We start from the raw sequence: 22,207 nt of genomic DNA on the forward strand, positions 1-22,207 counted from the left end.
CGGCCACCCGCTCGACGCCCAACATGAAGTCGCTCAAGCAGTCGACCTCGACGCCCGTCCTGCACCGCAGCGTCGAGCCCGGCCCCTCCAACCTGCTGTCGCACCGCGACTCGGGCGTCCTCAATACCATTCCCGACCCGCGCACGCCCAGTCCCAACAGGGGAGCCTCGCGCGGCTCCGACGTCTCGTCCGCCGCCACCCACCACCCGGACCTGAGCAACGAAGTCGCGACCCTCAGCACCAAACTCATCAATGCGATCAACCACCAGACCAACCTGGACGACAATCTCCAAGCGACGCGGCATGAGCTGGAAGCGGCGCGAGCGCGCATTGAGCAGCTGGAGGCTGCCGCGGAACAGCACGCGCGGCAAATGCGGCTGATGATCAAGAAGGAAGAGTACGACAAGATGGAGAAGCAGCTGCGGAAAGAGCTTGACGATGAGAGGAAACTGCGCCTTGCTGCCGACCGGGAGAAAAAGAGAATGGAGTCGGAGCTGGAAAGCCTGACGACCGCTCTGTTCGAAGAAGCCAACACTGTACGTTTCCCTTTTTTATTTCCTTCTTCCCTTTCAACTTCCCCAACGAGTGTGCGCAGTTGACGATCCGGGGCTGACGCATGGCAGATGGTCGCAGCGGCACGCAAGGAGAAGGAAGCGTCCGACAAGAAAGGAGAGCAGCTCAAGACTCAACTCAAAGATACGGAATCGCTTCTGGCCTCCCAACAGGAGCAGCTTCAGGACCTCAAGGCAGTCATGGCGCAGATGAGCACCGAACGCGAGGAAGAGGCCACCACTAACATTACGGCGCCCTCGACACCTGCCGTTGTAGCTTCTGACCGGATGAGCCGCAACTTCGAGCAAGCAAGCTTCTCACCAAACATGCCAAACCTAGAAGACATGCATCCCGCTCATCCCCTGTTTTTTACGCAGCTGATCAGCCCCGTCCTGCGTGATGACACTGAAGCCTATCATGAGTTTCAGGAACTCATCAGAACCACCAAGAACGCCTCGGCCCCCAACTCGCGTGCCGCAAGCGGCAACTATGGCGGACTGAACGTCATGGGACTCGGCTCCTTCACCAACCTCTCAACCGCCTCTCTCCACCAAACCACCTCGGCCTCCGGCAGCTCCCTCCCCTCTTCGGCCGCCTCGCCAAAGGACCCCTATGCAGCTCTGCCCGCCCTAAAAGACATTAGGTTTTATAAGCGTGCTCTTACCGAGGACATTGAGCCAACGTTACGCCTGGACAACGCCCCTGGTCTATCTTGGCTCGCTCGCCGCACCGTCCTCAACAGCATGACTGCCGGTTCGTTGACCATAGAACCGCATCCACCTATTCTGCCCAAATACCGCGGTTCCCTCAATCCGTGCTCCATGTGCGGCGAGGGTCGCCAGACCCCGGTAATGGCATCGGAGAAGGAAAAGAACACCGATCCTTATGCCCGCAAACATCGATTCCGTACCAGTGACGCAGAAGACGCGCAGCGCTACCCGCTCTGCGATTTCTGCCTTGCGCGCGTTAGAAGCTCTTGCGACTACATTGGCTTTTTACGCATGTGTCGCGACGGCCATTGGCGCGCGCAAAGTGGCGACGAAGAAAGAAGCGCATGGGAGGAAAGCGTCAAGCTCCGGGAACGCATGTTCTGGGCGCGAATTGGCGGTGGCGTCATTCCAGCTGCGCTGGCATTCTCGAAGGAAAATCCGGCGGAAGAAAGGGAGAGACGGCGAGTCGCGGGACTGAGAAAGAGCGTTGAAAGCGAATTGAAGCTTAGTGCTGAAGAGAAGGAATATCTCCGGCCCTCGACCTCTGCTACGACCGATTTCGCGAGCCAGCAAGATGGTGCGAGTGAGGGGCACGATGATGGCGCAGAAGAGAAGCGTGTCGATGGCGTGGAGGAGAATGCTGAAAATGCAGATGAGAAGCGTTTTGACGGCGCAGAGGACGTATCATTGCATGCAGAGAACCAGGAGAAACCCATCAGCATCGGCAATACGGAAATGACGCATAGCGATGACGAAAAGGCTGAAGTAGGTCCTGTGCAGAAGCAAGACAGCGCCGTTGCGCTCGACTCGGATGAGGAGAACCGAATTGAGAAGCAAGCCGGCGACGAACTACATGACGAAGCGAAGAGGCGCTCCCTCGAAGCTCAAGAGCAGCAAATTGACTCCGAGGCCCAGCTCTTTGACGACGATGACGAAGAAGAGGAACGGGATCACGAGCAAGCTCGTAAGTCTGAGGCCGAACAGACCGTCGAATCGACCGCGACGCCGGAGGCCGAGACGGCGAAAACTCCGGAGGATGAGAAGACCTCCATCTCGATGCCGGGCGGTTTCGAGTGACCTAAGTGGAGGTGGCTCTATGCGTCTCAGAACGTTCTCCACTAGTTCGATTGCGCCCAGGTATCGAGACCTTGGAGGTGGAGACTCAAAGAAAGCGTTTTGGGGAACAGCGAGTCACTTCATCGTTATGCGCTCTTCACTGACGTTGCCTTTGAGAATCCGTCTACCGAAGTCGCGAAGACTTTCTGACTGCCTTCTGGCTTTTCGCCGTCGTCAGGCGTGCGCTGGGCAACAAACAACCTATGTCTACCGGCTTCTCCTGACACTGCCGAGGCTCGGACCAGCAGCCTCAAAGCCGATCATCAAATTTCTCTACTCCGACCAGACAAAACCTCTCTTTGTCTTTTTTCCTATTACCTCAATACTCTTCCTTGGTGCCTTTCTCCGGCTGGTCCTACCGTACCTCCACCTACCTCTCATCTAGAAGGGAACGCGAGGTTTCCGGTCTTTACCTATCGCTTTTGTAATCATCCTTTTTAACGCTAAGAACATCTTTAGTACACGGACTCATTCTCTTCCTGGGAAAGTCTCTTTTGTCGGGTTTTCACGGCTCGCGGTCTGCGTTTGCGGGTTTTAGTTGGGAGGGGAGTTTTGTTTTGCATCATTATGCACACCACACACACACATGCATTGGGAGACGGGTTTGTTTTGTTTTTCTTCATTTTCGTTTATTGGGATTCAGGGAAACGGGAACGGCGGATCATACAGTTCGGCGGGCTCACGGCAGAGACACCACACACATACACAAAGGACGGCGGCGAGGGCCATAGACGGGCCCCTCTACTACTTATTCTTTGCCGTCAGAGTTTCTTGGGTTGGCCATGGTCGCAGGTGGGTTCTTGCCTTTTGGGGTGGAAAAAAGGGAATTGGATGGCCAGGCGGGCGAGGGCGTTGTTGCGTGCAGGGCTCGCTTGAGAGAGACAGGCGGAGGCAGATGGCCTCCGCGTGGCAGGAAAGCAATCGTTCTACTCGCGTGCGAACTACCTCCACTACTCCTACTTGCTGCTGCTGTCTCTGCATCTGCTTATGCTTCTGACGCTGTCGTCGCCGTTGCTGCCACCGCTACTGCTGCCACATGCTGCCGCCGTTCCACACCGTGCATTCCCTGGTGGAAGGGTGAGGCGCAGACCTCACCCCCGGCTGCATTGGGAAGAGGCGGATCAAAGCAAAGAGGAAGCTTAACTACTGTACGATTATATAGTGTCTAGTGTAATGAATACGACATCGCAGTCGCACTCGCGTTTTTGAGCGTTTGCGCATAAAGAAAGAGGAAACAAGAATAATTTCCGCATCATGGTCGTCCGTCAGTAATTCCGAGAGCGATAGCCCTTAAAGTGAGTGAGACATGGCGGAGAGATTAGACCTCTCTCGGTTATCTCGCATTTAAAGGGCTTTGGTGATGGAGATGAGAGATCTCTCCGCAATCTCACTTGCGCTTAAAGGGTTTTGGGGCTGGGTAAAACAGACAGGGTTGGGTTTCGGCCGTGTAGTTGGTGGCAAGAATTGCGGTATGAAAGCGATTGCTCTATGATTGATACTGGGTATATGGGACTGTGACACGGTCCGCGGATCCAGCCTGAACGCCTTTCCATCTCTAACATTTTCCCTTTTTGCTTTTTTGATTCCAACAACGCCTTGGCCGTGCAATGAGCAGCAGTTCTTCATAGTACTGGCTGAACCCCCAAGATTTCGAAGACAAAGGAAGGAGGCATTTGAGCCCTTCATTTGGCCGCTTTTTTCTTGCTCTTCGACTTCTTGGATGACGGCTCCTCCTGCCTCTGGATGGGGCCCTTGACCAGCTGCTCGAACGCGGCTTTGTGGCCAAGCGGCACTCTGCTCGACTTGGATTTCCGTCCCGCAATTGTCTCCTCCACGTCCTGGTCCTCCATCAGGTCGTCCTCGTCCTTGTGACCCTGAGCCTTCTCGGCCGGCTCCTCTAACTTGCTGTGCTTCTTGCCCTTCTTGGCCTTCTTCTTTTCTTTCTTTTCCGCTTTGCCCTCTTCCTTCCACATGTCCGACGCGCGGGTGCGCTTCTTTTTCTTCGGCTGCTGCGCTTCTTCCTGTGCCTCTTCGCTCTCGCTCTCACTCGAGCTGCTCTCGGCCGATGCGGTCGTGTCCGGGGCGAGGCCCTCGGTCTCGTCGGCTTTGCGCTTCTTGTTGAGCTGCTCGAGCTTCAGGCTCGCAATTGCGCGCTCCTTGGCCTGCTGCAGCGCGCGATCCTGGTCATACTTGTCGTTACCGGCGAGACCGTGCTTGATGAAGCGGTTGGCGGCAGCCTTGTCGAGGGTTTGGGTGCGCTGCACGGGCGCGCTCTCGACCTGGGCGATCTTCTGGAAGTACTGCTTTACGCGGGTGAGCTCGGTGAAGACGGGGTGCTCCTTGGCCTTGACGCCGTTCAGGTTGAGGTAGGAGAAAAGAATGGACTCGATGGCGTAGGTGAGCAGGGCGTAGAGCTTGGCTTTGTCGAGCAAGGGCAGCTTGGAGGTGCTGGCGGAGAGGGCATTGTGGAGCAAGGGTCCGAGAGCATCTTCGAGATCGTCAATGTTGTCGGAGAGGTCCTCGATGAGGGGCTTGAGGTCGGTGGTGTCCATGGCGATGGCGTGGAAGAAGTTACCTAGCTAGAGGTAGGCGCGTGAGAAAGACCACAGCGCCTCGGCGAGCCCGTTTTTCCGACGTGTAGAACTTCCCGCATCCTGCGGTGATGCTCCCCGCATGTCCCAGTCCTACTCTCCTCGACCGCCTTCAATCTGTCTCTCTTCGCCCTCCCCTCCCCTCTTCCCCGGCTGCGGTCAAGATTATCATGCCCCACGGCTAGCGTTGGCCGTGGCCGGGTGGCCATTCTCTTCCCGAGCTCCTGCTTCTCCACCGAACACACTCCCCGGAAACCCACGCCGCGCCGCATCTACATCCTGGGCACCGGCAGCATCGGCAAGTTTGTCGCCCACAGTCTGCGCTCCATTCCGAACCCTCCACCCGTGACCCTCCTGTTCCACAAGCCTTCGCTCTTGAAGGAGTGGCACGCCGCCGGCGAAGAGATTCGCCTCTCCATCCGAGTTGCCCTTGGTCAGCGGGCTGACGTTGCGCGAAATGGCTTTGACGTGGAGCTGGCCATGCCGAACAGGCGCGAGCACGGGAAGGAGATTGAATACGCCTACGACCCCTTGAGGACTTTCACGCCAAAGCCGCAGAAAGAGACGGAAGAATTGCCGAACAATTATGTGCGCGATGATACCTTAGTTCACCGCGAAGAAGAGCTCCCCGAAGGCATTACCGACACCATGACTCTTTTCGAGGATGCCACGACGGAGCGTGGAGCCGGTACAGAGACAGATGAGCCCATCGACAGTCTTATTGTGACGACCAAGGCGTTCAGCACCGTCTCAGCACTCTCTGCCATACAACACCGCCTGTTGCCCACATCGACTATCCTCTTCCTGCAAAACGGCATGGGAGTCTCCGACGAAGTATCTCGCGTCCTCTTCCCAGACGAGGCAGCAAGACCAAAGTACCTTCAAGGCGTCGTTAGCCATGGCGTGTCCAGTCAAACCCCCTTCTCTGCCAAGCATACCGGCACTGGCACCATCCAGATGGGCCCGCTACCGCGCCCCGATTCCGATGAAGACATGACCCAAATGCAGTCGTTCCATTCCCTGGGAGCTACCTCGCACTACCTCTTGCGTACATTGGCCAGGACGCCTGCTCTGTGCGCAGTCAGTCTCAGCCCTGTAGGCATCCTTTGTTCTCAGCTCGAAAAATTGGCTGTCAATTGTGTTATCAACCCGCTCACGTCCCTGACTGATGCCCGAAACGGGAGTCTCCTGTACAATTTTAGCCTCACGCGCGTGCAGCGCCTGCTCCTGTCGGAAATCTCGGTCGTCATCCGCTCGCTGCCGGAACTGCGTGGCGTGCTGAACATAAACACGCGCTTCAGCCCGGATCGGCTTGAAACACTAACGACCAGCATCGCGGCGAAAACTGCGGAAAACACGTCGAGCATGCTGAACGACGTGCGTAGGGGCTTGCGGACTGAGGTGGACTATATTAACGGGTACATTGTCAGAAGAGGCGAGGAAATCGGCATGCGCTGTGTGATGAACTATATGGTCACGAATTTGGTCAAAGGAAAGCAGCAGCTGATCAGCAAGGAGATCGCAGAAGACGCTGCGCTGCTGGGTGACAATCCTGCCACGAGTCTCGAGAGGGGCGAGGGGTATGGAAAGCCGCCGCCGAAGAGCTCGAGCGTTGTCTGATGGAAGCTGAGTTGTGGAGAGGAAGTGAGGGCAGTCTCAGAACGGATTTATCGGCATCGAGAATGCTCGATTGTTGGTTCTGCATTGTTACGAGATTATGGGTATTTGGATTTGACGTAGCTTCAATGCATTAAATACAACTGCTGATGAAAGGAAAGAGTAGACTGCCCGAGGTGGTTGTGTGTCAGCCCACCCACCATGTTTATCAATTTATCTTCAGTTGTCAAGTGTACAAAGCAGAAAACCCATAACAGGGTATATCGGCAAACTCCATTTCGGGTGCCAGACTTAAGCAGGTTTGGAGTGCACATCGCAGCACCAACGATGCTTATATGCAGATAGACGACGATGCTGCTGACGAACAATACTGATGTTAACCTAGTTAGTATAGTAAAATCTATGCAAGGAATCACTTGACAATCTATCGGCTGTACTAGGTTAAACATCCTTCGAGTATGTCCTTGCGTGGCGTTGGCGGTGAACCCTAGGCTCTTCATTATGCTCAAGTGTTTTCTCTCTTTCTTGGATAGGAAGTTAGTCGGCGGCATTTAGACCTAGATCCTTATAGTATTTCTTACAATGGAATTAACGTTTTCTGGCAACTCTGTAATGCATTCGTAAGTGTCTACCAGTCTAACATACTTTCTGTGCTTTCGAGCGCCTGAAATACACCTTGCAAACCCAATCTTAATCCACGGACAGTCACTCTTTGTCTAACTCTTGTGTAAAACACCGGACAATCACGGCTATCACAGCGTACCTCTTCTCCAAAAGCCAGACCCGAACAATTGCGGCAAACCATCTCTACCCCCTGTATCCGTGCTTCTGCGCGTTGCTGCCTTTGCCTCAAAGCTAGGAGTGCCCGTGCCGGGTTTGTGGCACAAGGCTCACACAGCGGAAGTGGTGGATCTGGAAGAGCTATAGAGTGCGGCGGAGGCGCAGCCAGCTTGGATCGACAGACCACACAAGCAGAGCTTTGCATATAGTTCTCCAGAATCCTTCGTGATGTCTGACCGGCTACTAAAACATTTCCCCCGTCCGTGCCCGCTCCTTGCTGTAAGCCGCGAACGGAAGGAGCGCTGATGTTACGAACACGCTGCACCTTTGGCATTTCGTCGTACCAATTGCGGACATTTGCGCCAACTAGATTGAAGATGCGTTCAAGTGGAGGAATCAGATTCTTAGAGATGTAATATTCAGCGTCCAATTCGACTTGCTCATCCAAAAGCAACGTTTCAGGGCTGACACAACGGTCCACAAGTCTGGCTCCAGGAGGGCCGGTGATGACGATATAGGGGACACGCTCGCCATATTGTGGCTCAGCCCGAGGATCCTGCAACATGCGTCGAGATGCGATGATGGCACCAGGAGGACCGGAACCCTTGTCAGCGTAGGTGCCAAGTTTGACTTCTTTCGCGAAAAGAAAGTCTTGTATACTGATCTTGCCCGTCATTATCTTGGTGCATTGGTCTTGAAAGTAGCGCTTCACCACACTGAGATCGGCACTACGGAACAAAATCTTCAGTGCCTTCTCGACGACTTTTTGCCCCGCTGGCGTGCCGTCTCGCCGTACGGTCTCGATCCCTTTGGCATCAAACTCAGGCTCCTTTTGATGCCGAGATTCATACTTAAAGCCAGCGTAGCGTTTCTTGGCTAAAAGAACGCAGGGGTGATATACTTTCTCAAATTTTAGCTTAATCGGGCGAGGGTTCATGTCCGTTACTGCATTGGCGATCTCTTCGCCGATATCAAAAGCCTCGTCCTTAGTCCTACCCTTGAGGTAGACGAAGAGTGAGTCTGTGTCGCCGTACACAACTTCGGCGCCCCATCTTTCGACGGAATGTATCAGGGCGATGGCTTTTTCGAGAGTCTCCCGTCCAGACTGCACAATACTGTCGGCGATCTCTGAGCACGGCATCCGGCCTGAAAATGAAGCCGACGTATAACCATAGGTAACGTTGGCAATCAGTTTCAGTGCTAACTGTCTGTTGTTTTGCAGCTGTTGGAATGCTTTGTCGTCTTTGTCGGCCTTCATCCCGTTCTTAACCATAAATCGAGTCTCGAGTATCTCGCTGAGCATTTTCGCAAGAAGTGATTTGCGCATCTCTGGCTTGACATACATGATACCGTTTGGTGATATGTTGATATGGTCTTTCACAAGCTCCAACAACCGAGGCTCGCGCTTGAAGTCTGTGAAGCCCATTTTGTTCTGGCCGCGCCAGCCCACGACGCGTCCGAGACATGTTGAATAGCAGTAGTTGTACGCTATCATCACTGAAGGGTACAACGACTGGAAATCTAATACCAGCAAGGGGCTATTGTAGAAAGCGCTTTGTGGTTCCATAACAAGAGGCAGACATTCAAGAGCATTTTGCTGCCCGACCTGCTTGCGGCTTGGTGAGACGAGAACGAAACTCTCTGGCTTGGCTATTCGGAACATTAGCGATTCGACCCGGAACTGAGAACCTCGGGAGAAGACAGAAAAGAAGTCAATGCCCAGCAAACGGGCTTGCTCACTATTCCGTGAGATGAGATCATTAGCCTCCAATAACTCAAGGTTTATATGAACCCGGGATAAATAATGATTCAGGACCTTGGCCAAGTCACGAGGCCGATCGCTTTGGAACCATTTTGTAAGATCTTGGTGCGAGTAATGAGGTATCCTCTTATGGAGTAGATGAAATGCGACGTTCTCCACGGTATACTGAAGTAGGTCTTGCAACTCGCTACGCATAGCACGCCATATGTTAAGCATATGCCTGCCTGTGATTCGGATAGTAGAAGTGTGAGTGAACCCCCACTTATCAGCTTCCTTGCTGTAGCGATCGTGAGCCTGGGCTTGAGACCTCATCCTCGACAGTTCAGTACAGAGATCATACTCTAGCTTGACTCGGGCACGCTCGATCAAATAGCCCCATGAGCTGTTGTGGACTTCGTAGCCAATTAAGATGTCCGGATCGAGCCTGCGGACAATATCGACCAGAAGGTTTATAAGGCTCAGTTCATCCTCTTCATATTGTACGTCCACGGACAATTGTCGTACTATCTGTGGTGCAACGCCACTGTCATTCGAAAGCACCAGGACGCCCATTTGGGGTCCCTCGTTTTCTTGATCGTCAGCCTGAAAACACCAGAAGATACTGGAGATCTCGTCTTGTGCTGGGTCCGGTAAAAGGGATCCTCTTGTGTTTACATGAACCTCGAGGCTTAGGATGCTCATGTACTGCGTCTCGTGCTGAATGTTGGTAGATGCTTGTTTCTGGGAATACTTGAATCCGTGCTTGTTTTTCTGAGTAGGGCCGTCGACCTGTGAAAGTTGTTTGGCCACAAGGTCAACGTTGATCGCCTCAACGTCTGGGCTTTTGCTTTCTTTGCCTTCTTTTTCTCTTTCTTCTTTTCCCCTTACCCAATTCGAAACCTCTTTGAAAGACGGAGGCGCAACTGCAATCTCCCAGTTAAGCAACAAACACTCTTTTCTGCGTTTTCCACCATATTTGGTGGAAGCGTTGCCTATTGGATCAAATGGTGGAAGATAGGGAGTGGTATTACTTCCTAATCTGAACTCCCGGCCAGCATATTCACGATGTCGCTCAGGAACATCCTTTTCGTCGCTGTAATACGCTTCTTGGTAAATAACTGGCGGTTTCCCATATTCAAGTATCGTTCGGTCTACCATCTCAGCGCTGGGTGGCAGCTGACTGAAATACAAGATATCGGTTTTTGAATCAACATTGAAAGAACGCGAAAGCTCCACCGCCATGTGCAAAATCTGTGGCGGTGTAGGAGGCTCGCACGAAGCAGCGCTATACTCCGGGTGATCGTCTCTTACCGAGGAATGGAGCATATTCTTCGAATGCCAAAACGGAGTAGACTTTAGTGCAGATTCCGTCTGCTGGGAATTGGACCATCCACTTCGGTGGGCGAGACGCGAGGCTGTCTCAGAATCATGGGCGTTTTTGATAACCGGGAATGATAGTGTATTTGGTCCACGGTTTCCGTGGGCTTTGATGCTACTTTGGGAAGGCTGGCTCAAAGGTTGGGCAGAGAAATTTGCTCTTTTACGTGGTTTGTTGGTGACCACAGTCGCCCCGCGTTTTTGATCAATGTGGTTGAGAAATTTACCAGATTCGCCATTTGATTGCAAAGGAGAACCCATGCCATTTTGGGGCTCAACCTCGATTTTCTCTTCCAGAACTTGAGGCTGGTCTCCGAAAGCGGTTTCATCTGAACAGGCCTTATCTTGTGACTGGATTTCAGAAGCGTTTGCATGTGAACGGACCTCGTCTTGATGGGAACGATTGTCACCAGCTCTTTGTCCAGGCTCTTCCCTGACGAAAACAGACCTATTGTCTTCCTGATAAGGCGTAATCTCCCCGGCACTACGAGCGGAATCATAAGCGGTACCATCATGATCATAGCTGCCGAGTTTAGCATCGTCCACTATAGCATGTTGACTTGTCGTATCATTGTTAAAAGCTAAATTGGGCGAGGGCGGTCTTTGCGTTGCGTAGAATTCTCCAAGCTTTTCAGGAAACAGATCTTCGACACTCTCAAGAGCGGTCTTGACATTGTTGCCTACGGCGCCAGGTTTGAGGAAACGATCGAAGCTCACGTTGTTGCCATCGCCCATGTCTCTTTCATCCATGACAAGCTGCTCCAGTATTTTTCGGTACTCTTCTTCATGAATCCAGCCGCTCTCTTTCAGGTTTCGCGAGTCTGCCGACATTGGCAAAAGCACCTCAGGAGGAAATGGGCTGCTTGAGGGATCTTTGATGCCCATCCTACGTTTCCGTCTGATTGTCTCGTCCCGCCACAAGCTGGCCATGGAATGCACAAGCTTTTCATCTGGAGCAAAGCTGTTGAAGCGCTCCATAAAGTCGTGGTGAAGAGGACGGCTTCGGACATCGTTTCTGTTCATGATGTCCTGTACGCAAAGATCCACTTCGATTGCACAATGACTTTGGCGCGGGAACTGGTCTTCTTCAGACAACCACTCGGGCCTAATGGACTTGTCGTGCCATTTGTGCGCCGGATTGCTCAGGCAAAGATACTCCGGCACTGGGCTTCTGAATCTGACCTTTGCGCAGTCAATGTAGGCGCATCCATAGAGATTGTAGTCGCACATCCACTGCAAGAGGTATTGCAGGTGACTCTCATAAGGTTGCATGACCTTAGCCAGAATGGCGCCCTGATGCAGCAAGTCCGCCAGCCGTGTCATATGTAACGGATTGAGCATATAAATCTTTAGGAAAAACCTATAACCGACATGGTAGCCGAAGAATGGGACACCCTTCACAAGACTAATGTGGCCGACAAAGCACGATCTCTTGTCGTACGCATGCCGGCGATAGCTGGCGGCAAGGGCATGGTCGATGGAGATGCGGAGGCTGTGGACATATGAATCAACTAAGCCGGTCAGCATGGCAGTTGCACAAGACGAAAACATGTCGACTTACCCGCCTTCTGCTCCAGGCTGCCGTCATACTCGAGGTACAGGTATGGCAACGCGCCATGGATATGAGCGCAGACGCGTTGCCCCGTCTCCGTTGCGCCAAAAACCCTAATTACAGGCACAGTATAGGAGGTCTGGCCTAGGCTGCGATGAAGCTGCGGATCAAGCTCGGTGGGCGTGGATTCATAGTGATCAAGACAGTCGAGACGGAAGCGGAAGAAGCTCATGGCGACATATCGCATTCGGGCGCGAAGTGGACGCGGTGGATCGACGCGTTGCGGGCGACAGGCGCAAGTCATGACTAGCGGGCTAGCAAGGTCTCTGCTTACGTACTCCTACCACGTACTACCCCACCCCCAAACCTCCCCCACAACAACCTAGTATCACATCGCCCCACCATACGTGTACCTAGGCGTTGTCACATTGTGATGAGAAAATTCATCAACAAAGCATCGATGCCGGTCTTCAAGCCAGCTGGCATTGGTTGCTTTCACCGCAGCGACTTTATGATTGGTCATGTGGAAGAGCGAAGCAGTGAACAATACCCTTGTTGACAATTCCAGGCCCCTGTAGTTTCCCCGCATCAAGCATTATTGTACCCCGCCGGTTATTGCCAGGAGCTAAAGAGGAGAAAGGCCTTTCCCCGCCTTTCTTGAAAATAGGTTGTCTCTAACGATAAAACCCCCAGGGAGCCTTGCGTCCTTGGTCGTACGAATACCACTAGCAACAACTAAAATGGCGGCCTCGGAGACAGTTGACCCGAGCCTCGCGCAAGGTGCGCAAGTACCGCTACAAACATTCACTATCCCGCAGTTTCCGCCGGAAGCGCAAGAGCTCAAGGCTCTTACGTTGACCTCCGATATCAAGCTTGACGAATACACCTCCCAGCTTGAGACATTCACACCAATACCGCCTCTCCCAAAAGGCATTCAAAGCCTTTCATTGGAGCTCTTCTCGCTTGGTTACCCGCCTGGTTTCCTCTCGGCGCTATCGGATGCCTTGCCAAATATCAAGAGTTTCGACGCCTACAGTCAATTGTTATGCGGTATCTCTCCGGAATCACAGGCAGATGCTTTGTCCTTCTTCGAAAAGTCTCGCAACTTGCGAGCCATACAACTGCTGGATGTTTTTGCCCGACCGGGGTTCTTTGCTGCGGTTGGGGAGAAATTATCTGAAAGTGGAAGAGAAAAGAGCTTGATGTTTTTGCAACTCAACTACACTTATCGGCATGAGGACCCGGAATTCCTCAGTCGCATTGCCTGCACAGAACTACCAATGTTCATTCTACCGAGCCTAGTAATGTGCTCTTTCAACATCGCTGCTCCTGACACAACCAATGATCCGGAGGACCCTTCCAACTTGACCGCTGATGGCGAAGAGACAAAGAGAAAGGCTGAAGGCGTGATGATGTTCGATGCCAGCTCAAGCAACGTCTTGGTGAGAGCATTGTTGAATGATGAAACTGCACCTGTAGGGCTTAAGGTCTTGAACACTACGCTTTACACGCTAAGTTTGGGGGATCTGAAAGAAGTACTAGGAAAACATCGAGGGCTATTAGTGATCAATGTTACTGTGGAAATAGAACCTGATGAGCGTTGCAAGGAAGAGATGATGGAGGCACTCGCGCAATGCCCAGAGGTGGAACATGTCGAGCTAGTGGGTAGTCCAACTCTGGATTTTTCCAAGGCTGTAAGCTCTCCCCGCAAAACCATAGGATGCTGATTTTGACAAACCGAAACTACAGACAAAAGAAGCCAGGCGCACAGCTTTTCCGTCAGCAGACGACATGCAACAATTCTCTCAAAGCTGTCCAAGCCTTCAGAGCTTCACCGCTAGTGTCTTGCGAACAACTGCCATGGGCCAAGTCAAATGGCTCAAGGAGAGCGATGTATGGCATGGAGACCTAACTATTTGCTAGTGATCAAATTTCACGACAGAACGAAGACAAGAGTAGATATGATCAATTATTTTAATATAAAGAGGCTAAATACTGCATATAAACGTACTTACTACTGTAATCGTATGATAATAGTAAACAATAGCGAATAGGTTCTTATAATTTATTAACAGGATATATAAAATATGATAAAGCTAATTTATATATTATAGAAAACAAATCAGTTATTTACTGAGATACACATTTTTTTTCGAATATTTTCTGAGATACACATATTATTTCTGAGATATACATATTTGTATATCTCAGAGTTTTGCGCTATATACATAGTATTTAATTACCAAAATTGTGTATCTCAGAAATGTATTTTTTTTAAAAAAAAAAAAAATATTGGTATATTTCAGAAATAAACTTCGAAAAATTGTATATCTTAGAAATGTTTTTTTTTTTTTTTTTAGAAAATTATATATCTCAGAAATATTTTTTACTTTTTTTTTAAAAAAAAAAACGAATAAATTCTTTTAAAAAAAATATATACTCTTAAAAAATCGAATATATTTCTAAGAAAAAAAAGGTAAATATACTCTTAAAAATCGAATATATATTTTAATTTTTTAGAATATATTTAAGAATTTTCTTAGGATTTATTAAGAGTATATTTTAAGTCTATATTTTAACTTTTTTTAAGAATATATTTTACTTTTTAAAGAAAAAAAATATTCGATTTTTTAAGGGTACATTTTAATATTTTTTTTTTAGAATATATTTGGTTTTTTTTTAAGAGTATTTTTTTAGCAATATATTATCTTAAAAAAATTACTAAGATACACTTTTTTTTAAAAAAAAAACTATTTCTAAGAAAAATATATGTTATAAATAAATTTCTAGGATACACGCTTTTTAGAAATATATTTTTTAAGATATATATTTTTTTATAATATACAATAATATAAGTATCTATAAACGAAATATATAAAAATGTATATATATTAAAGAGATTTTTTTAAGTATATATATCTTAGAAAATATTTAAATATATATATCTCATTAAATAGCCGAAAATAAATATGTTAGAAAGAGTTAAATTATAATAAATAGAGGAGAATAAATATATTGTTATATATCTAAGTTTTATTTTTTTAAGATATATTCCACTTTCTAAAAAACGGCTATTTACTAAGATATATAATTTTTTCGCATATTTTCTAAGATATATAAATCGAAAAAGTCTCTCTAAGATATATATTTTTTTAAAAAAAATATAAATTATAATATTTTATAACGGCTATTTACCGAGATATATATATATATATATATATTTGTAAAATTGCTAAGGCATATATAATAATTCTAAGATATATAAATATATATATCTTAGAGTTTTACGCTATATATATAGTATTTTATTACTAAAAATATATATCTTAGAAATATATTTAAAAATATATATATGTTAGAAATTAAATTCGAAAATATATATGTCTTAGAAATATATTTATATATCTTAGAAATTAGTTCGAAAAAATTATATATCTTAGTAATATTTTTTTTAAAAAAAATATATTGCTACAAATAATAAATATACTCTTAAACAAATTGAATATACTCTTAAACAAATTGAATATATTCTTAAAAAAAATATTTCCTTAAAAACGAATATATTCTTAAAGAAAATTAAATATATTCTTAAAAGATTTAATATATTCTTAAAAGATTTAATATATTCTTAAAAAAAAAATTCTTATAAAAAATATATTCTTATAAAAAATATATTCTTAAAAAAAAAATTCTTATAAAAAATATATTCTTATAAAAAATATATTCTTATAAAAAATATATTCTTATAAAAAATATTCTTAAAAGATAGATATATTCTGAATAAAAAATATATATATTTATTATAACTACGCTATTATAATCTAATTTTATTAAGTTTAGGTTCTTAAAACTTAGAATTTATGAAAATAATTAGTTTTATTAGGATCTATACTCTTAAAATTTAAAATTTATAAAATTATTTAGTTTAATTAGGATCTATATTCTAGAACTTAAAAATACGCGATTAATTTTATAGTTTAATTATAATTCAGATTCTAAAGCTTAGAACTAGACGCCTAATATTAAGGATATAAATACTAGGACCTTTCTTTCTTTTTTTATTTAGAATTATAGAAGATAAAACGTAGTAATTTAAAAGTATTATACTATACTTACCGTAATCTAGTAGTAAATAGCTATCTATTTAAGATATATATCTTAAAAAAGAAAGGTATATTTTTACTTTTTTTTTAAAAAAAAAGAAGATATACTCCTATTTCGCTTTTTTAAGAAGATATATTAATATTTATTAGATCTTTTTACTATTAAACGGCTTATAAATTATATATACCCTTAATCTACCTACGAAAATTAGAGATATTCGAATTTAACTAAGTTTCTTACTTCCTATAGCTAGGAATTTATTATAGATAACCTAGTAATTCGCCTAGTATAAATTTAATTAAATAAACGAATTTTATATAGAAAAAAGATTCTATATTAGGTAGCTTAGAGAGCTAAAGATTCGATTTCTTCGGGTATTTAGGACGACTAAAAAGAAATAATTTAAAAAATTTAGGTACTATTTATTATTAAAAGTTTATTTTTATTTAAATATTCTAACTATTTTTTAGCCTTTTTTTTTTAAAAAAAAAATCGAAGAACTATAAGGAAAAGAAGGAGGCCTTACTAAATTAAAAGAAATTTAGAAATAAAAGAATTCTAGTAAGTTTTTTTTTTTAATAATTATTTAGAAATATATCTCCTTAGAAAAAAGCGAAAATACTAATATATCTAATAAATAGGTATATATTTCTTTCTCTAGACGTATTTTTAGAAGTAGCTATCTTAAATTTACGTGAGTATATCTTAATTAATACTACCTATATAAGAAATTAACTAGAAAACGCGTTTTACTATTTATTAGTAGTAATAATATTAGATTATAATAATATTGTTATTCTAATTTATTTTAGAATCGCTATAGGTTTTTTTTTTAAAAAAAAAATAAAGAAAATTAAGTTTAATTCCTTTAATTTCTAGAAAAGTCTCTTAGTTCTACTAAAAAGCAAATTTTCTCCTATAGAAATTAACTAGTTATACTAAATTCTAGTAGAATTGCTATTATTTTAGATCGAGGAAAAGGACTAGTTCCTATAGTAGCTAAAATTTACCTAAATACTTAGTATTATTTTTACTAGTAGTATATTACTAAAAATACTACTACTATAGAGGCGTAGCCTTTATATACCCTAAACTATAGCGAGGATAGCGAATAGGGGCGGTAGATCTATATTATAATTTTTTTTAAAATATAAAAATTTAATACCTACTAATATAAATTAGAGTAATTTATTACTTAGATTTAGCTTAAATTCTTACTTTTTATTTTATTTTATAACTCTTAAAGCCCGCTCTAATCTATCTAATTTATATTAGGAAAAACTAAGGAAAATTAAATAAAATTAAATAAACTTATATTTAATTTAATTTACTACTCTACCCTTACGAAAATATAATAGTTTTATTATAGATTTAGGTTATTTAGAATATAAAATAACTTATAGCTAGCTTTAATTATTAGACTTATCTAATTTTTATATAGTAGAGTTTCGAAAAATTCCTAATATAGTAGTAGTAGTAGTAGTAGTAGTAGTAGTAGTAGTAGTAGTAGTAGTAGTAGTAGTAGTAGTAGTAGTAGTAGTAGTACGACTACCCTAAGAAGCTTAGTAGCTCTAATAGCTAGCCTAGAGGCGTAGGACCGCGAAGAATAGTTTCTATAGGGTAATAAAGACGAATCTATAGAGATAGAAAGCTAACTAAAGGTAAAGTAGTAAATAAAAGATAGTTATTAATTCTTATCTATCTACTACTAGCTCGAAGTTATACTATAAACGACTTACTAGCGAAGAATACGTAAAAAACTAAAGAGTGGTTAGCTCTACTATACTACTAGTTTTAGTAGTTAAATTACTACCCTTTTTCGTAATATAAGTTTTTTTTTAAGAAAATATACTTAAAAATTCGGGGTTTTTAAGAGATATACTAATTAAAAGAAATCTTTACTATAAAACTATCTAACGAGAACTTAATAGAAATCTTTTATAAATTACGTAAATCGACCTCTTAGCTATAGACTATATTCGCGAAATTTCTATAGATACTTAGTTAAAAATTTAGGTACTAAAGGAATATCCTAGATTTAGCTAATTTACGTTAAATATCTTAGAATTAGCTAATTCTTTATTCTCTATAGAGAGGTCTCTACCTATTCTCTATATAATAAATCGAATTTAGTTATATTATATAGAGAAATAGTAAGATCGAATCTATATAGTATTTTCTATAAATTTAAGATTTACTAACTATACCTAGTAAAAATTTAGTATTAAATTATATATAATAAGACTTTTTTTTAAAAAAAAATAAGTTATACTCCTATTTTCACTTTTTTTTTTAAAATATATATATATTAATTTATTTAATAGTCTTAATATAAGATTATCTCTATTTCTAATAGAGAATAGTAAATTAGGCTTATTTTCTAAGAAAATTCGTAATTTCTTATAAATATTCTTAAAAAAGAATATTCCTATAAAATTTTTTTAATAGAATATAAGCTCCTTTATCGATATACTTACGCTCTAGTTACTACTTTAGGACTAGATCCTAAAGATTTAATTAATTTTAGCTAGAAAATTAATTCCTATAGGGTAATTTATTACCCTAAAAGATTTCTTTCTCTAGTACTATTTAGATAGCTAGAATCTAACGATACCTAGCTAAATAAAAATAATACTAGAAAGAGAAAGCTAGGGCGACCTCCTACTAAACGTCTATAAAAAGAAATATTAGCTAGTCGCTATAATCGCCTAGCTAAAAGGTAATATTAGGAAACTTTTAATTAGTATATAGTTAATCTTAGAAGATCGAATTTTAGGAGGATAAGGAGATAAAATTTAAGTTCTTTTAAAATAGCTAAAGAAAATTCGAATTCTTTAGAAAATTTAGAAGAATTTTAAGGTTTCTCCAAAAATTCGGCTATAGAGAATTAGCCTAATTTCTAAGCTATAACGCTTTCCTAGCTTATATTTAGGTCGTAGTCGTAGGAAGAAGAAGAAGAAGATATTAATTTTATATAGTTCTACTTTTAGGCGTTTAGGTGTTTTACTTAGTTAATTTTTTTAAGAATATATTTAATTTTTTTAAAAGCTTATTAAGAGTATATTTTGCTTTTTTTTAAGAGTATATTTTGCTTTTTTTTTAAGAGTATATTTTCGCTTTTCTAAGAGTATTATTTTTATTTTTATTTTAAGAAATATATTCGATTTTTTTTAAAGAGTATATTCGATTTTTTTTTAAGTATATATAATTTTTTTTTTAAAAGTATACTTACTTTTTTAAGAATATATTTTTTTAAGAATATATTCGATTTATAAAGAATATATTTTCTAAAAAATACGGCTATTTACTAAGATATATATTTTTTATTGTATAATTTCTAAGATATATATATCGAAAAAGTCTCTCTGAGATATACACTTTTTTTTATATATATTTCGCTTGTAAATAAATATATTATAGTATATTATAAAAAATATGTATATCTCAGAAAAAAACTAAAAAATATATATATCTCAGAAATTTAGTTAAAAAAAAAAACGTATATCTTAGAAATATATTCGAGAAATATATATATTTTAGAAATTAGTTCGATAAAAATTATATATCTCAGTAATATTTTTTTTCTAAAAAATAAATCGCTACAAATAATAAATATACTCTTAAAAAAAATCGAATATATTCTTTAAAAAAAAAAAACAGAATATATTCTTAAAAAAGCGAAAATATTTTTTTTTAAAAAAAAAACGAAATATAATCTTAATAAATTCTAAAAAATTTAAAATATATTTTTAAAAAGAATAACTAAATAGAAAACAATATATATATTTATTTAGAATATATTTATTTTTTTATGATTTTTTTTTAGAAATATTCTCAATTTTCTATAAATACTTATTAGTTTTTTTTAAATTATTTATTAGGAGTTTATTCGCTTTTTAAGAATATATTTTTTATAAGAATATATTTGGTTTTTTTTAAGAGTATATTCGATTTTTTTAAAGAATGTTTTTTCTAAAAAAAATATTTCTAAGATACATAATTTTCAAAAGTATATTTCTAAGCTACATAATTTTTTAATATATATTTCTAAGATATACATATTTTCGAATTTAATTTCTAATATATATATATATATATTTTTAAATACATTTCTAAGATATATATTTTTAGTAATAAAATACTATATATATAGCGCAAAACTCTAAGATAAACATATTTATATGTCTTAGAAATACTATATATATCTCGGTAAATAGCCGTAAGAAAATATTTCTAAGATATATAATTTTTTAATATAAATTTCCACGATATATATTTTTAGTAATAAAATACTTTATTTTTAGCGTAAAACTCTAAGATGTATATATTTATATATCTTAGAAATTTTATAAAAAATAAATATATCTTAGTAAATAGCCGTAAATATATCTAAGTAGTTATTTTTTTAAAATTTTTATTTTAATAGTATATTTAAAAAAAACAAATAAATAAATAAATAGCCACTTACTAAATTATATATGTTCCTAAAAAAATATCTAAAAAGTCTCTCTAAGATATATATATATATATATATATTTTAAAAAAAATTATAAAAGTATAAATTATAGTAAATTATAAAAATATATATTATAGAAATAAAATTTAAAATTATATATATTTTAGAAATTTTTTCTTTTAGAAAGTTTAAAGAATATATTTTACTTTTTTTTTTAAGAAGAAATTTTATATTTTTAAAAAATATGTTCTTCTTCTTTTTTAAGAATATATACATCTTAGAATTTTTTATAATATACATAGTACTAAATTTCTTATAAAAAAAATATATCTTAGATTTTTTTATTTTTTTAAGAATATATTTCGCTTTTCTTTAAAGAATATATAGATATGGACGATAAGTAGATTAGCGAGCATATAAGAATATCGTCGTAAAATAAGTTTAGCTCTTAGAGACAACAACTATTGTCAGTGATGGACTAACTGACAGCCAAGAGAAACTTTCTGAACACACGACATGGACATCATTACAGAAGCTGCACAAAACTTCCCTTTTAGAATATTTAAATGCAGCGCGGCTACGAGATGCGGGGCGAAGCAGGCCCAATTACTAGAGGTACCTGAAGCTGAAGCGTATGCTTCAAGATGTTTAGAACAGTCGAGTAGAGAGCCTTACGAATTTTTGGCCATTGGAAAGATTGACCACACGTGAGAATGAAAAACGGGTAAATACTACGCCATTCTCAATTGTTGCTCAATGTCTCCGAGAAGGACTGGGCTGTTGTACATTCCTTCCGTCTTTTATCAATTTAGCTACTTCCCGCATCGTTGTTACGCGGCATCCGCGAGATATGGCGGGGCATGATCATGGGCTGCCTGCGTGCTTTCGCAAAGGCCTCAGCAACCTGACGGTCACTTTCCGTCCTGATGGTGCTTCCGATGGACATGAAGAAGCTACGGTAGGTTAGCGGGCACGTTGAATAGTACGACCAGGGAGAACAGGCGCACCCGAACGTCGCAGCAGAGCCAAGCATGTATTGACCGAGAGTGCGAAGCATGCCATTGGGGCCGGGGCCAAATCTTATGATGTTCGTCGCTCCTGGTACCCGCGTTAAAAGTGCCCGGAGATGGTTGTGCTTTTTTGTGCTCGTACCAAAGATGAAGCCAATGATCAAACCAACAGCTGCGTCGGCGGCGAATGTGAGCAATGAGGCGATATCAGCAATTGGAGCGGCAGTTCAAACGTACAGCCACCCATCATGGCACCCATTTTCACTGGCAACGGTCAGCGCAGGTCGGCGCGGGAAAAGGCGGCGAAACACTCACGCTTGTCGAAGGTCGACGGGCCAGTCATGCCGCCAGCGCCTACGGGGACGGGCATGGTGAGAAGTCGTGGGGAGAGTGACGATGTCTGGCGCGCAACCGACGCATGAAGTTGATCTCGGAGGTGCACTGGTGACGGCGCCGGTCACGTGATGATGAACGTCCTGCGACCGGCCACCGAGATTGGAATGGACTTGGGGCCCCTTTGGACGAAAGACTCGTCAGGAAACACGTAGCCCTCTCCCGTTCACGCTCGCCGTCTGTCGCCCGCTGCCGCAGCTGCTGCTCA

The 22,207-nt window shown here is 42.0% G+C and overlaps 7 protein-coding genes across 7 annotated transcripts; 4 read left to right on the forward strand and 3 right to left on the reverse strand.

Annotated features, from left to right (window-relative positions):
• Positions 1 to 23: 23 nt before the first annotated feature.
• Positions 24 to 2,339, forward strand: K452DRAFT_294842 (uncharacterized protein; the record flags this gene model as incomplete). The annotated part of the gene is made up of 2 exons (XM_033541750.1): positions 24 to 536; positions 624 to 2,339. 2 exons carry the CDS (start codon positions 24 to 26, stop codon positions 2,337 to 2,339), a joined length of 2,229 nt encoding a protein of 742 aa, XP_033401973.1.
• Positions 2,340 to 2,683: 344 nt separating this feature from the next.
• On the forward strand, positions 2,684 to 3,562 carry K452DRAFT_283540 (uncharacterized protein). Its single transcript, XM_033539790.1, has one exon. It carries the CDS (start codon positions 3,161 to 3,163, stop codon positions 3,545 to 3,547), a length of 387 nt encoding a protein of 128 aa, XP_033401974.1. The 5' UTR covers positions 2,684 to 3,160; the 3' UTR covers positions 3,548 to 3,562.
• Positions 3,563 to 3,844: 282 nt separating this feature from the next.
• K452DRAFT_283542 (uncharacterized protein) lies at positions 3,845 to 4,931 on the reverse strand (the record flags this gene model as incomplete). Its single annotated transcript, XM_033539791.1, has 1 exon — positions 3,845 to 4,931. A coding segment is annotated over one exon (871 nt), but the record flags the coding sequence as incomplete, so codon positions are not given.
• A 302-nt stretch (positions 4,932 to 5,233) lies between these two features.
• On the forward strand, positions 5,234 to 6,589 carry K452DRAFT_219546 (uncharacterized protein; the record flags this gene model as incomplete). Its single annotated transcript, XM_033536417.1, has 2 exons — positions 5,234 to 5,575; positions 5,666 to 6,589. Coding segments are annotated over 2 exons (1,266 nt in total), but the record flags the coding sequence as incomplete, so codon positions are not given.
• A 625-nt stretch (positions 6,590 to 7,214) lies between these two features.
• K452DRAFT_263960 (uncharacterized protein) lies at positions 7,215 to 12,272 on the reverse strand (the record flags this gene model as incomplete). Its single annotated transcript, XM_033538671.1, has 3 exons — positions 12,046 to 12,272; positions 11,031 to 11,995; positions 7,215 to 10,835 (listed from the first exon to the last, which is right to left on the reverse strand). The coding sequence occupies exons 1-3, from the start codon at positions 12,266 to 12,268 to the stop codon at positions 7,215 to 7,217; spliced, it is 4,809 nt and encodes a 1,602-aa protein (XP_033401977.1). The 5' UTR covers positions 12,269 to 12,272.
• A 489-nt stretch (positions 12,273 to 12,761) lies between these two features.
• K452DRAFT_315479 (uncharacterized protein) lies at positions 12,762 to 14,021 on the forward strand. Its single transcript, XM_033543866.1, has 2 exons — positions 12,762 to 13,730; positions 13,786 to 14,021. The coding sequence occupies exons 1-2, from the start codon at positions 12,777 to 12,779 to the stop codon at positions 13,957 to 13,959; spliced, it is 1,128 nt and encodes a 375-aa protein (XP_033401978.1). The 5' UTR covers positions 12,762 to 12,776; the 3' UTR covers positions 13,960 to 14,021.
• Positions 14,022 to 20,987: 6,966 nt separating this feature from the next.
• On the reverse strand, positions 20,988 to 22,187 carry K452DRAFT_242956 (uncharacterized protein). Its single transcript, XM_033537888.1, has 5 exons — positions 21,922 to 22,187; positions 21,844 to 21,870; positions 21,749 to 21,778; positions 21,604 to 21,694; positions 20,988 to 21,549 (listed from the first exon to the last, which is right to left on the reverse strand). The coding sequence occupies exons 1-5, from the start codon at positions 21,974 to 21,976 to the stop codon at positions 21,405 to 21,407; spliced, it is 348 nt and encodes a 115-aa protein (XP_033401979.1). The 5' UTR covers positions 21,977 to 22,187; the 3' UTR covers positions 20,988 to 21,404.
• Positions 22,188 to 22,207: the final 20 nt, after the last annotated feature.

This window comes from Aplosporella prunicola, assembly GCF_010093885.1.
Source record: "Aplosporella prunicola CBS 121167 unplaced genomic scaffold K452scaffold_3, whole genome shotgun sequence".
Classification (NCBI taxonomy): domain Eukaryota; kingdom Fungi; phylum Ascomycota; class Dothideomycetes; order Botryosphaeriales; family Aplosporellaceae; genus Aplosporella; species Aplosporella prunicola.

Coding starts and splice junctions, on each gene's coding strand:
- K452DRAFT_283540 (XM_033539790.1), top strand. CDS start 3,161: ATGGTCGCAGGTGGGTTCTTGCCTTTTGGGGTGGAAAAAAGGGAATTG.
- K452DRAFT_315479 (XM_033543866.1), top strand. CDS start 12,777: ATGGCGGCCTCGGAGACAGTTGACCCGAGCCTCGCGCAAGGTGCGCAA. Junction 13,731..13,785: donor CTCTGGATTTTTCCAAGGCT/GTAAGCTCTCCC, acceptor CCGAAACTACAG/ACAAAAGAAGCCAGGCGCAC.
- K452DRAFT_242956 (XM_033537888.1), bottom strand. CDS start 21,976: ATGCCCGTCCCCGTAGGCGCTGGCGGCATGACTGGCCCGTCGACCTTC. Junction 21,695..21,748: donor GATCATTGGCTTCATCTTTG/GTACGAGCACAA, acceptor CGCGGGTACCAG/GAGCGACGAACATCATAAGA. Junction 21,550..21,603: donor GGCTCTGCTGCGACGTTCGG/GTGCGCCTGTTC, acceptor AACCTACCGTAG/CTTCTTCATGTCCATCGGAA.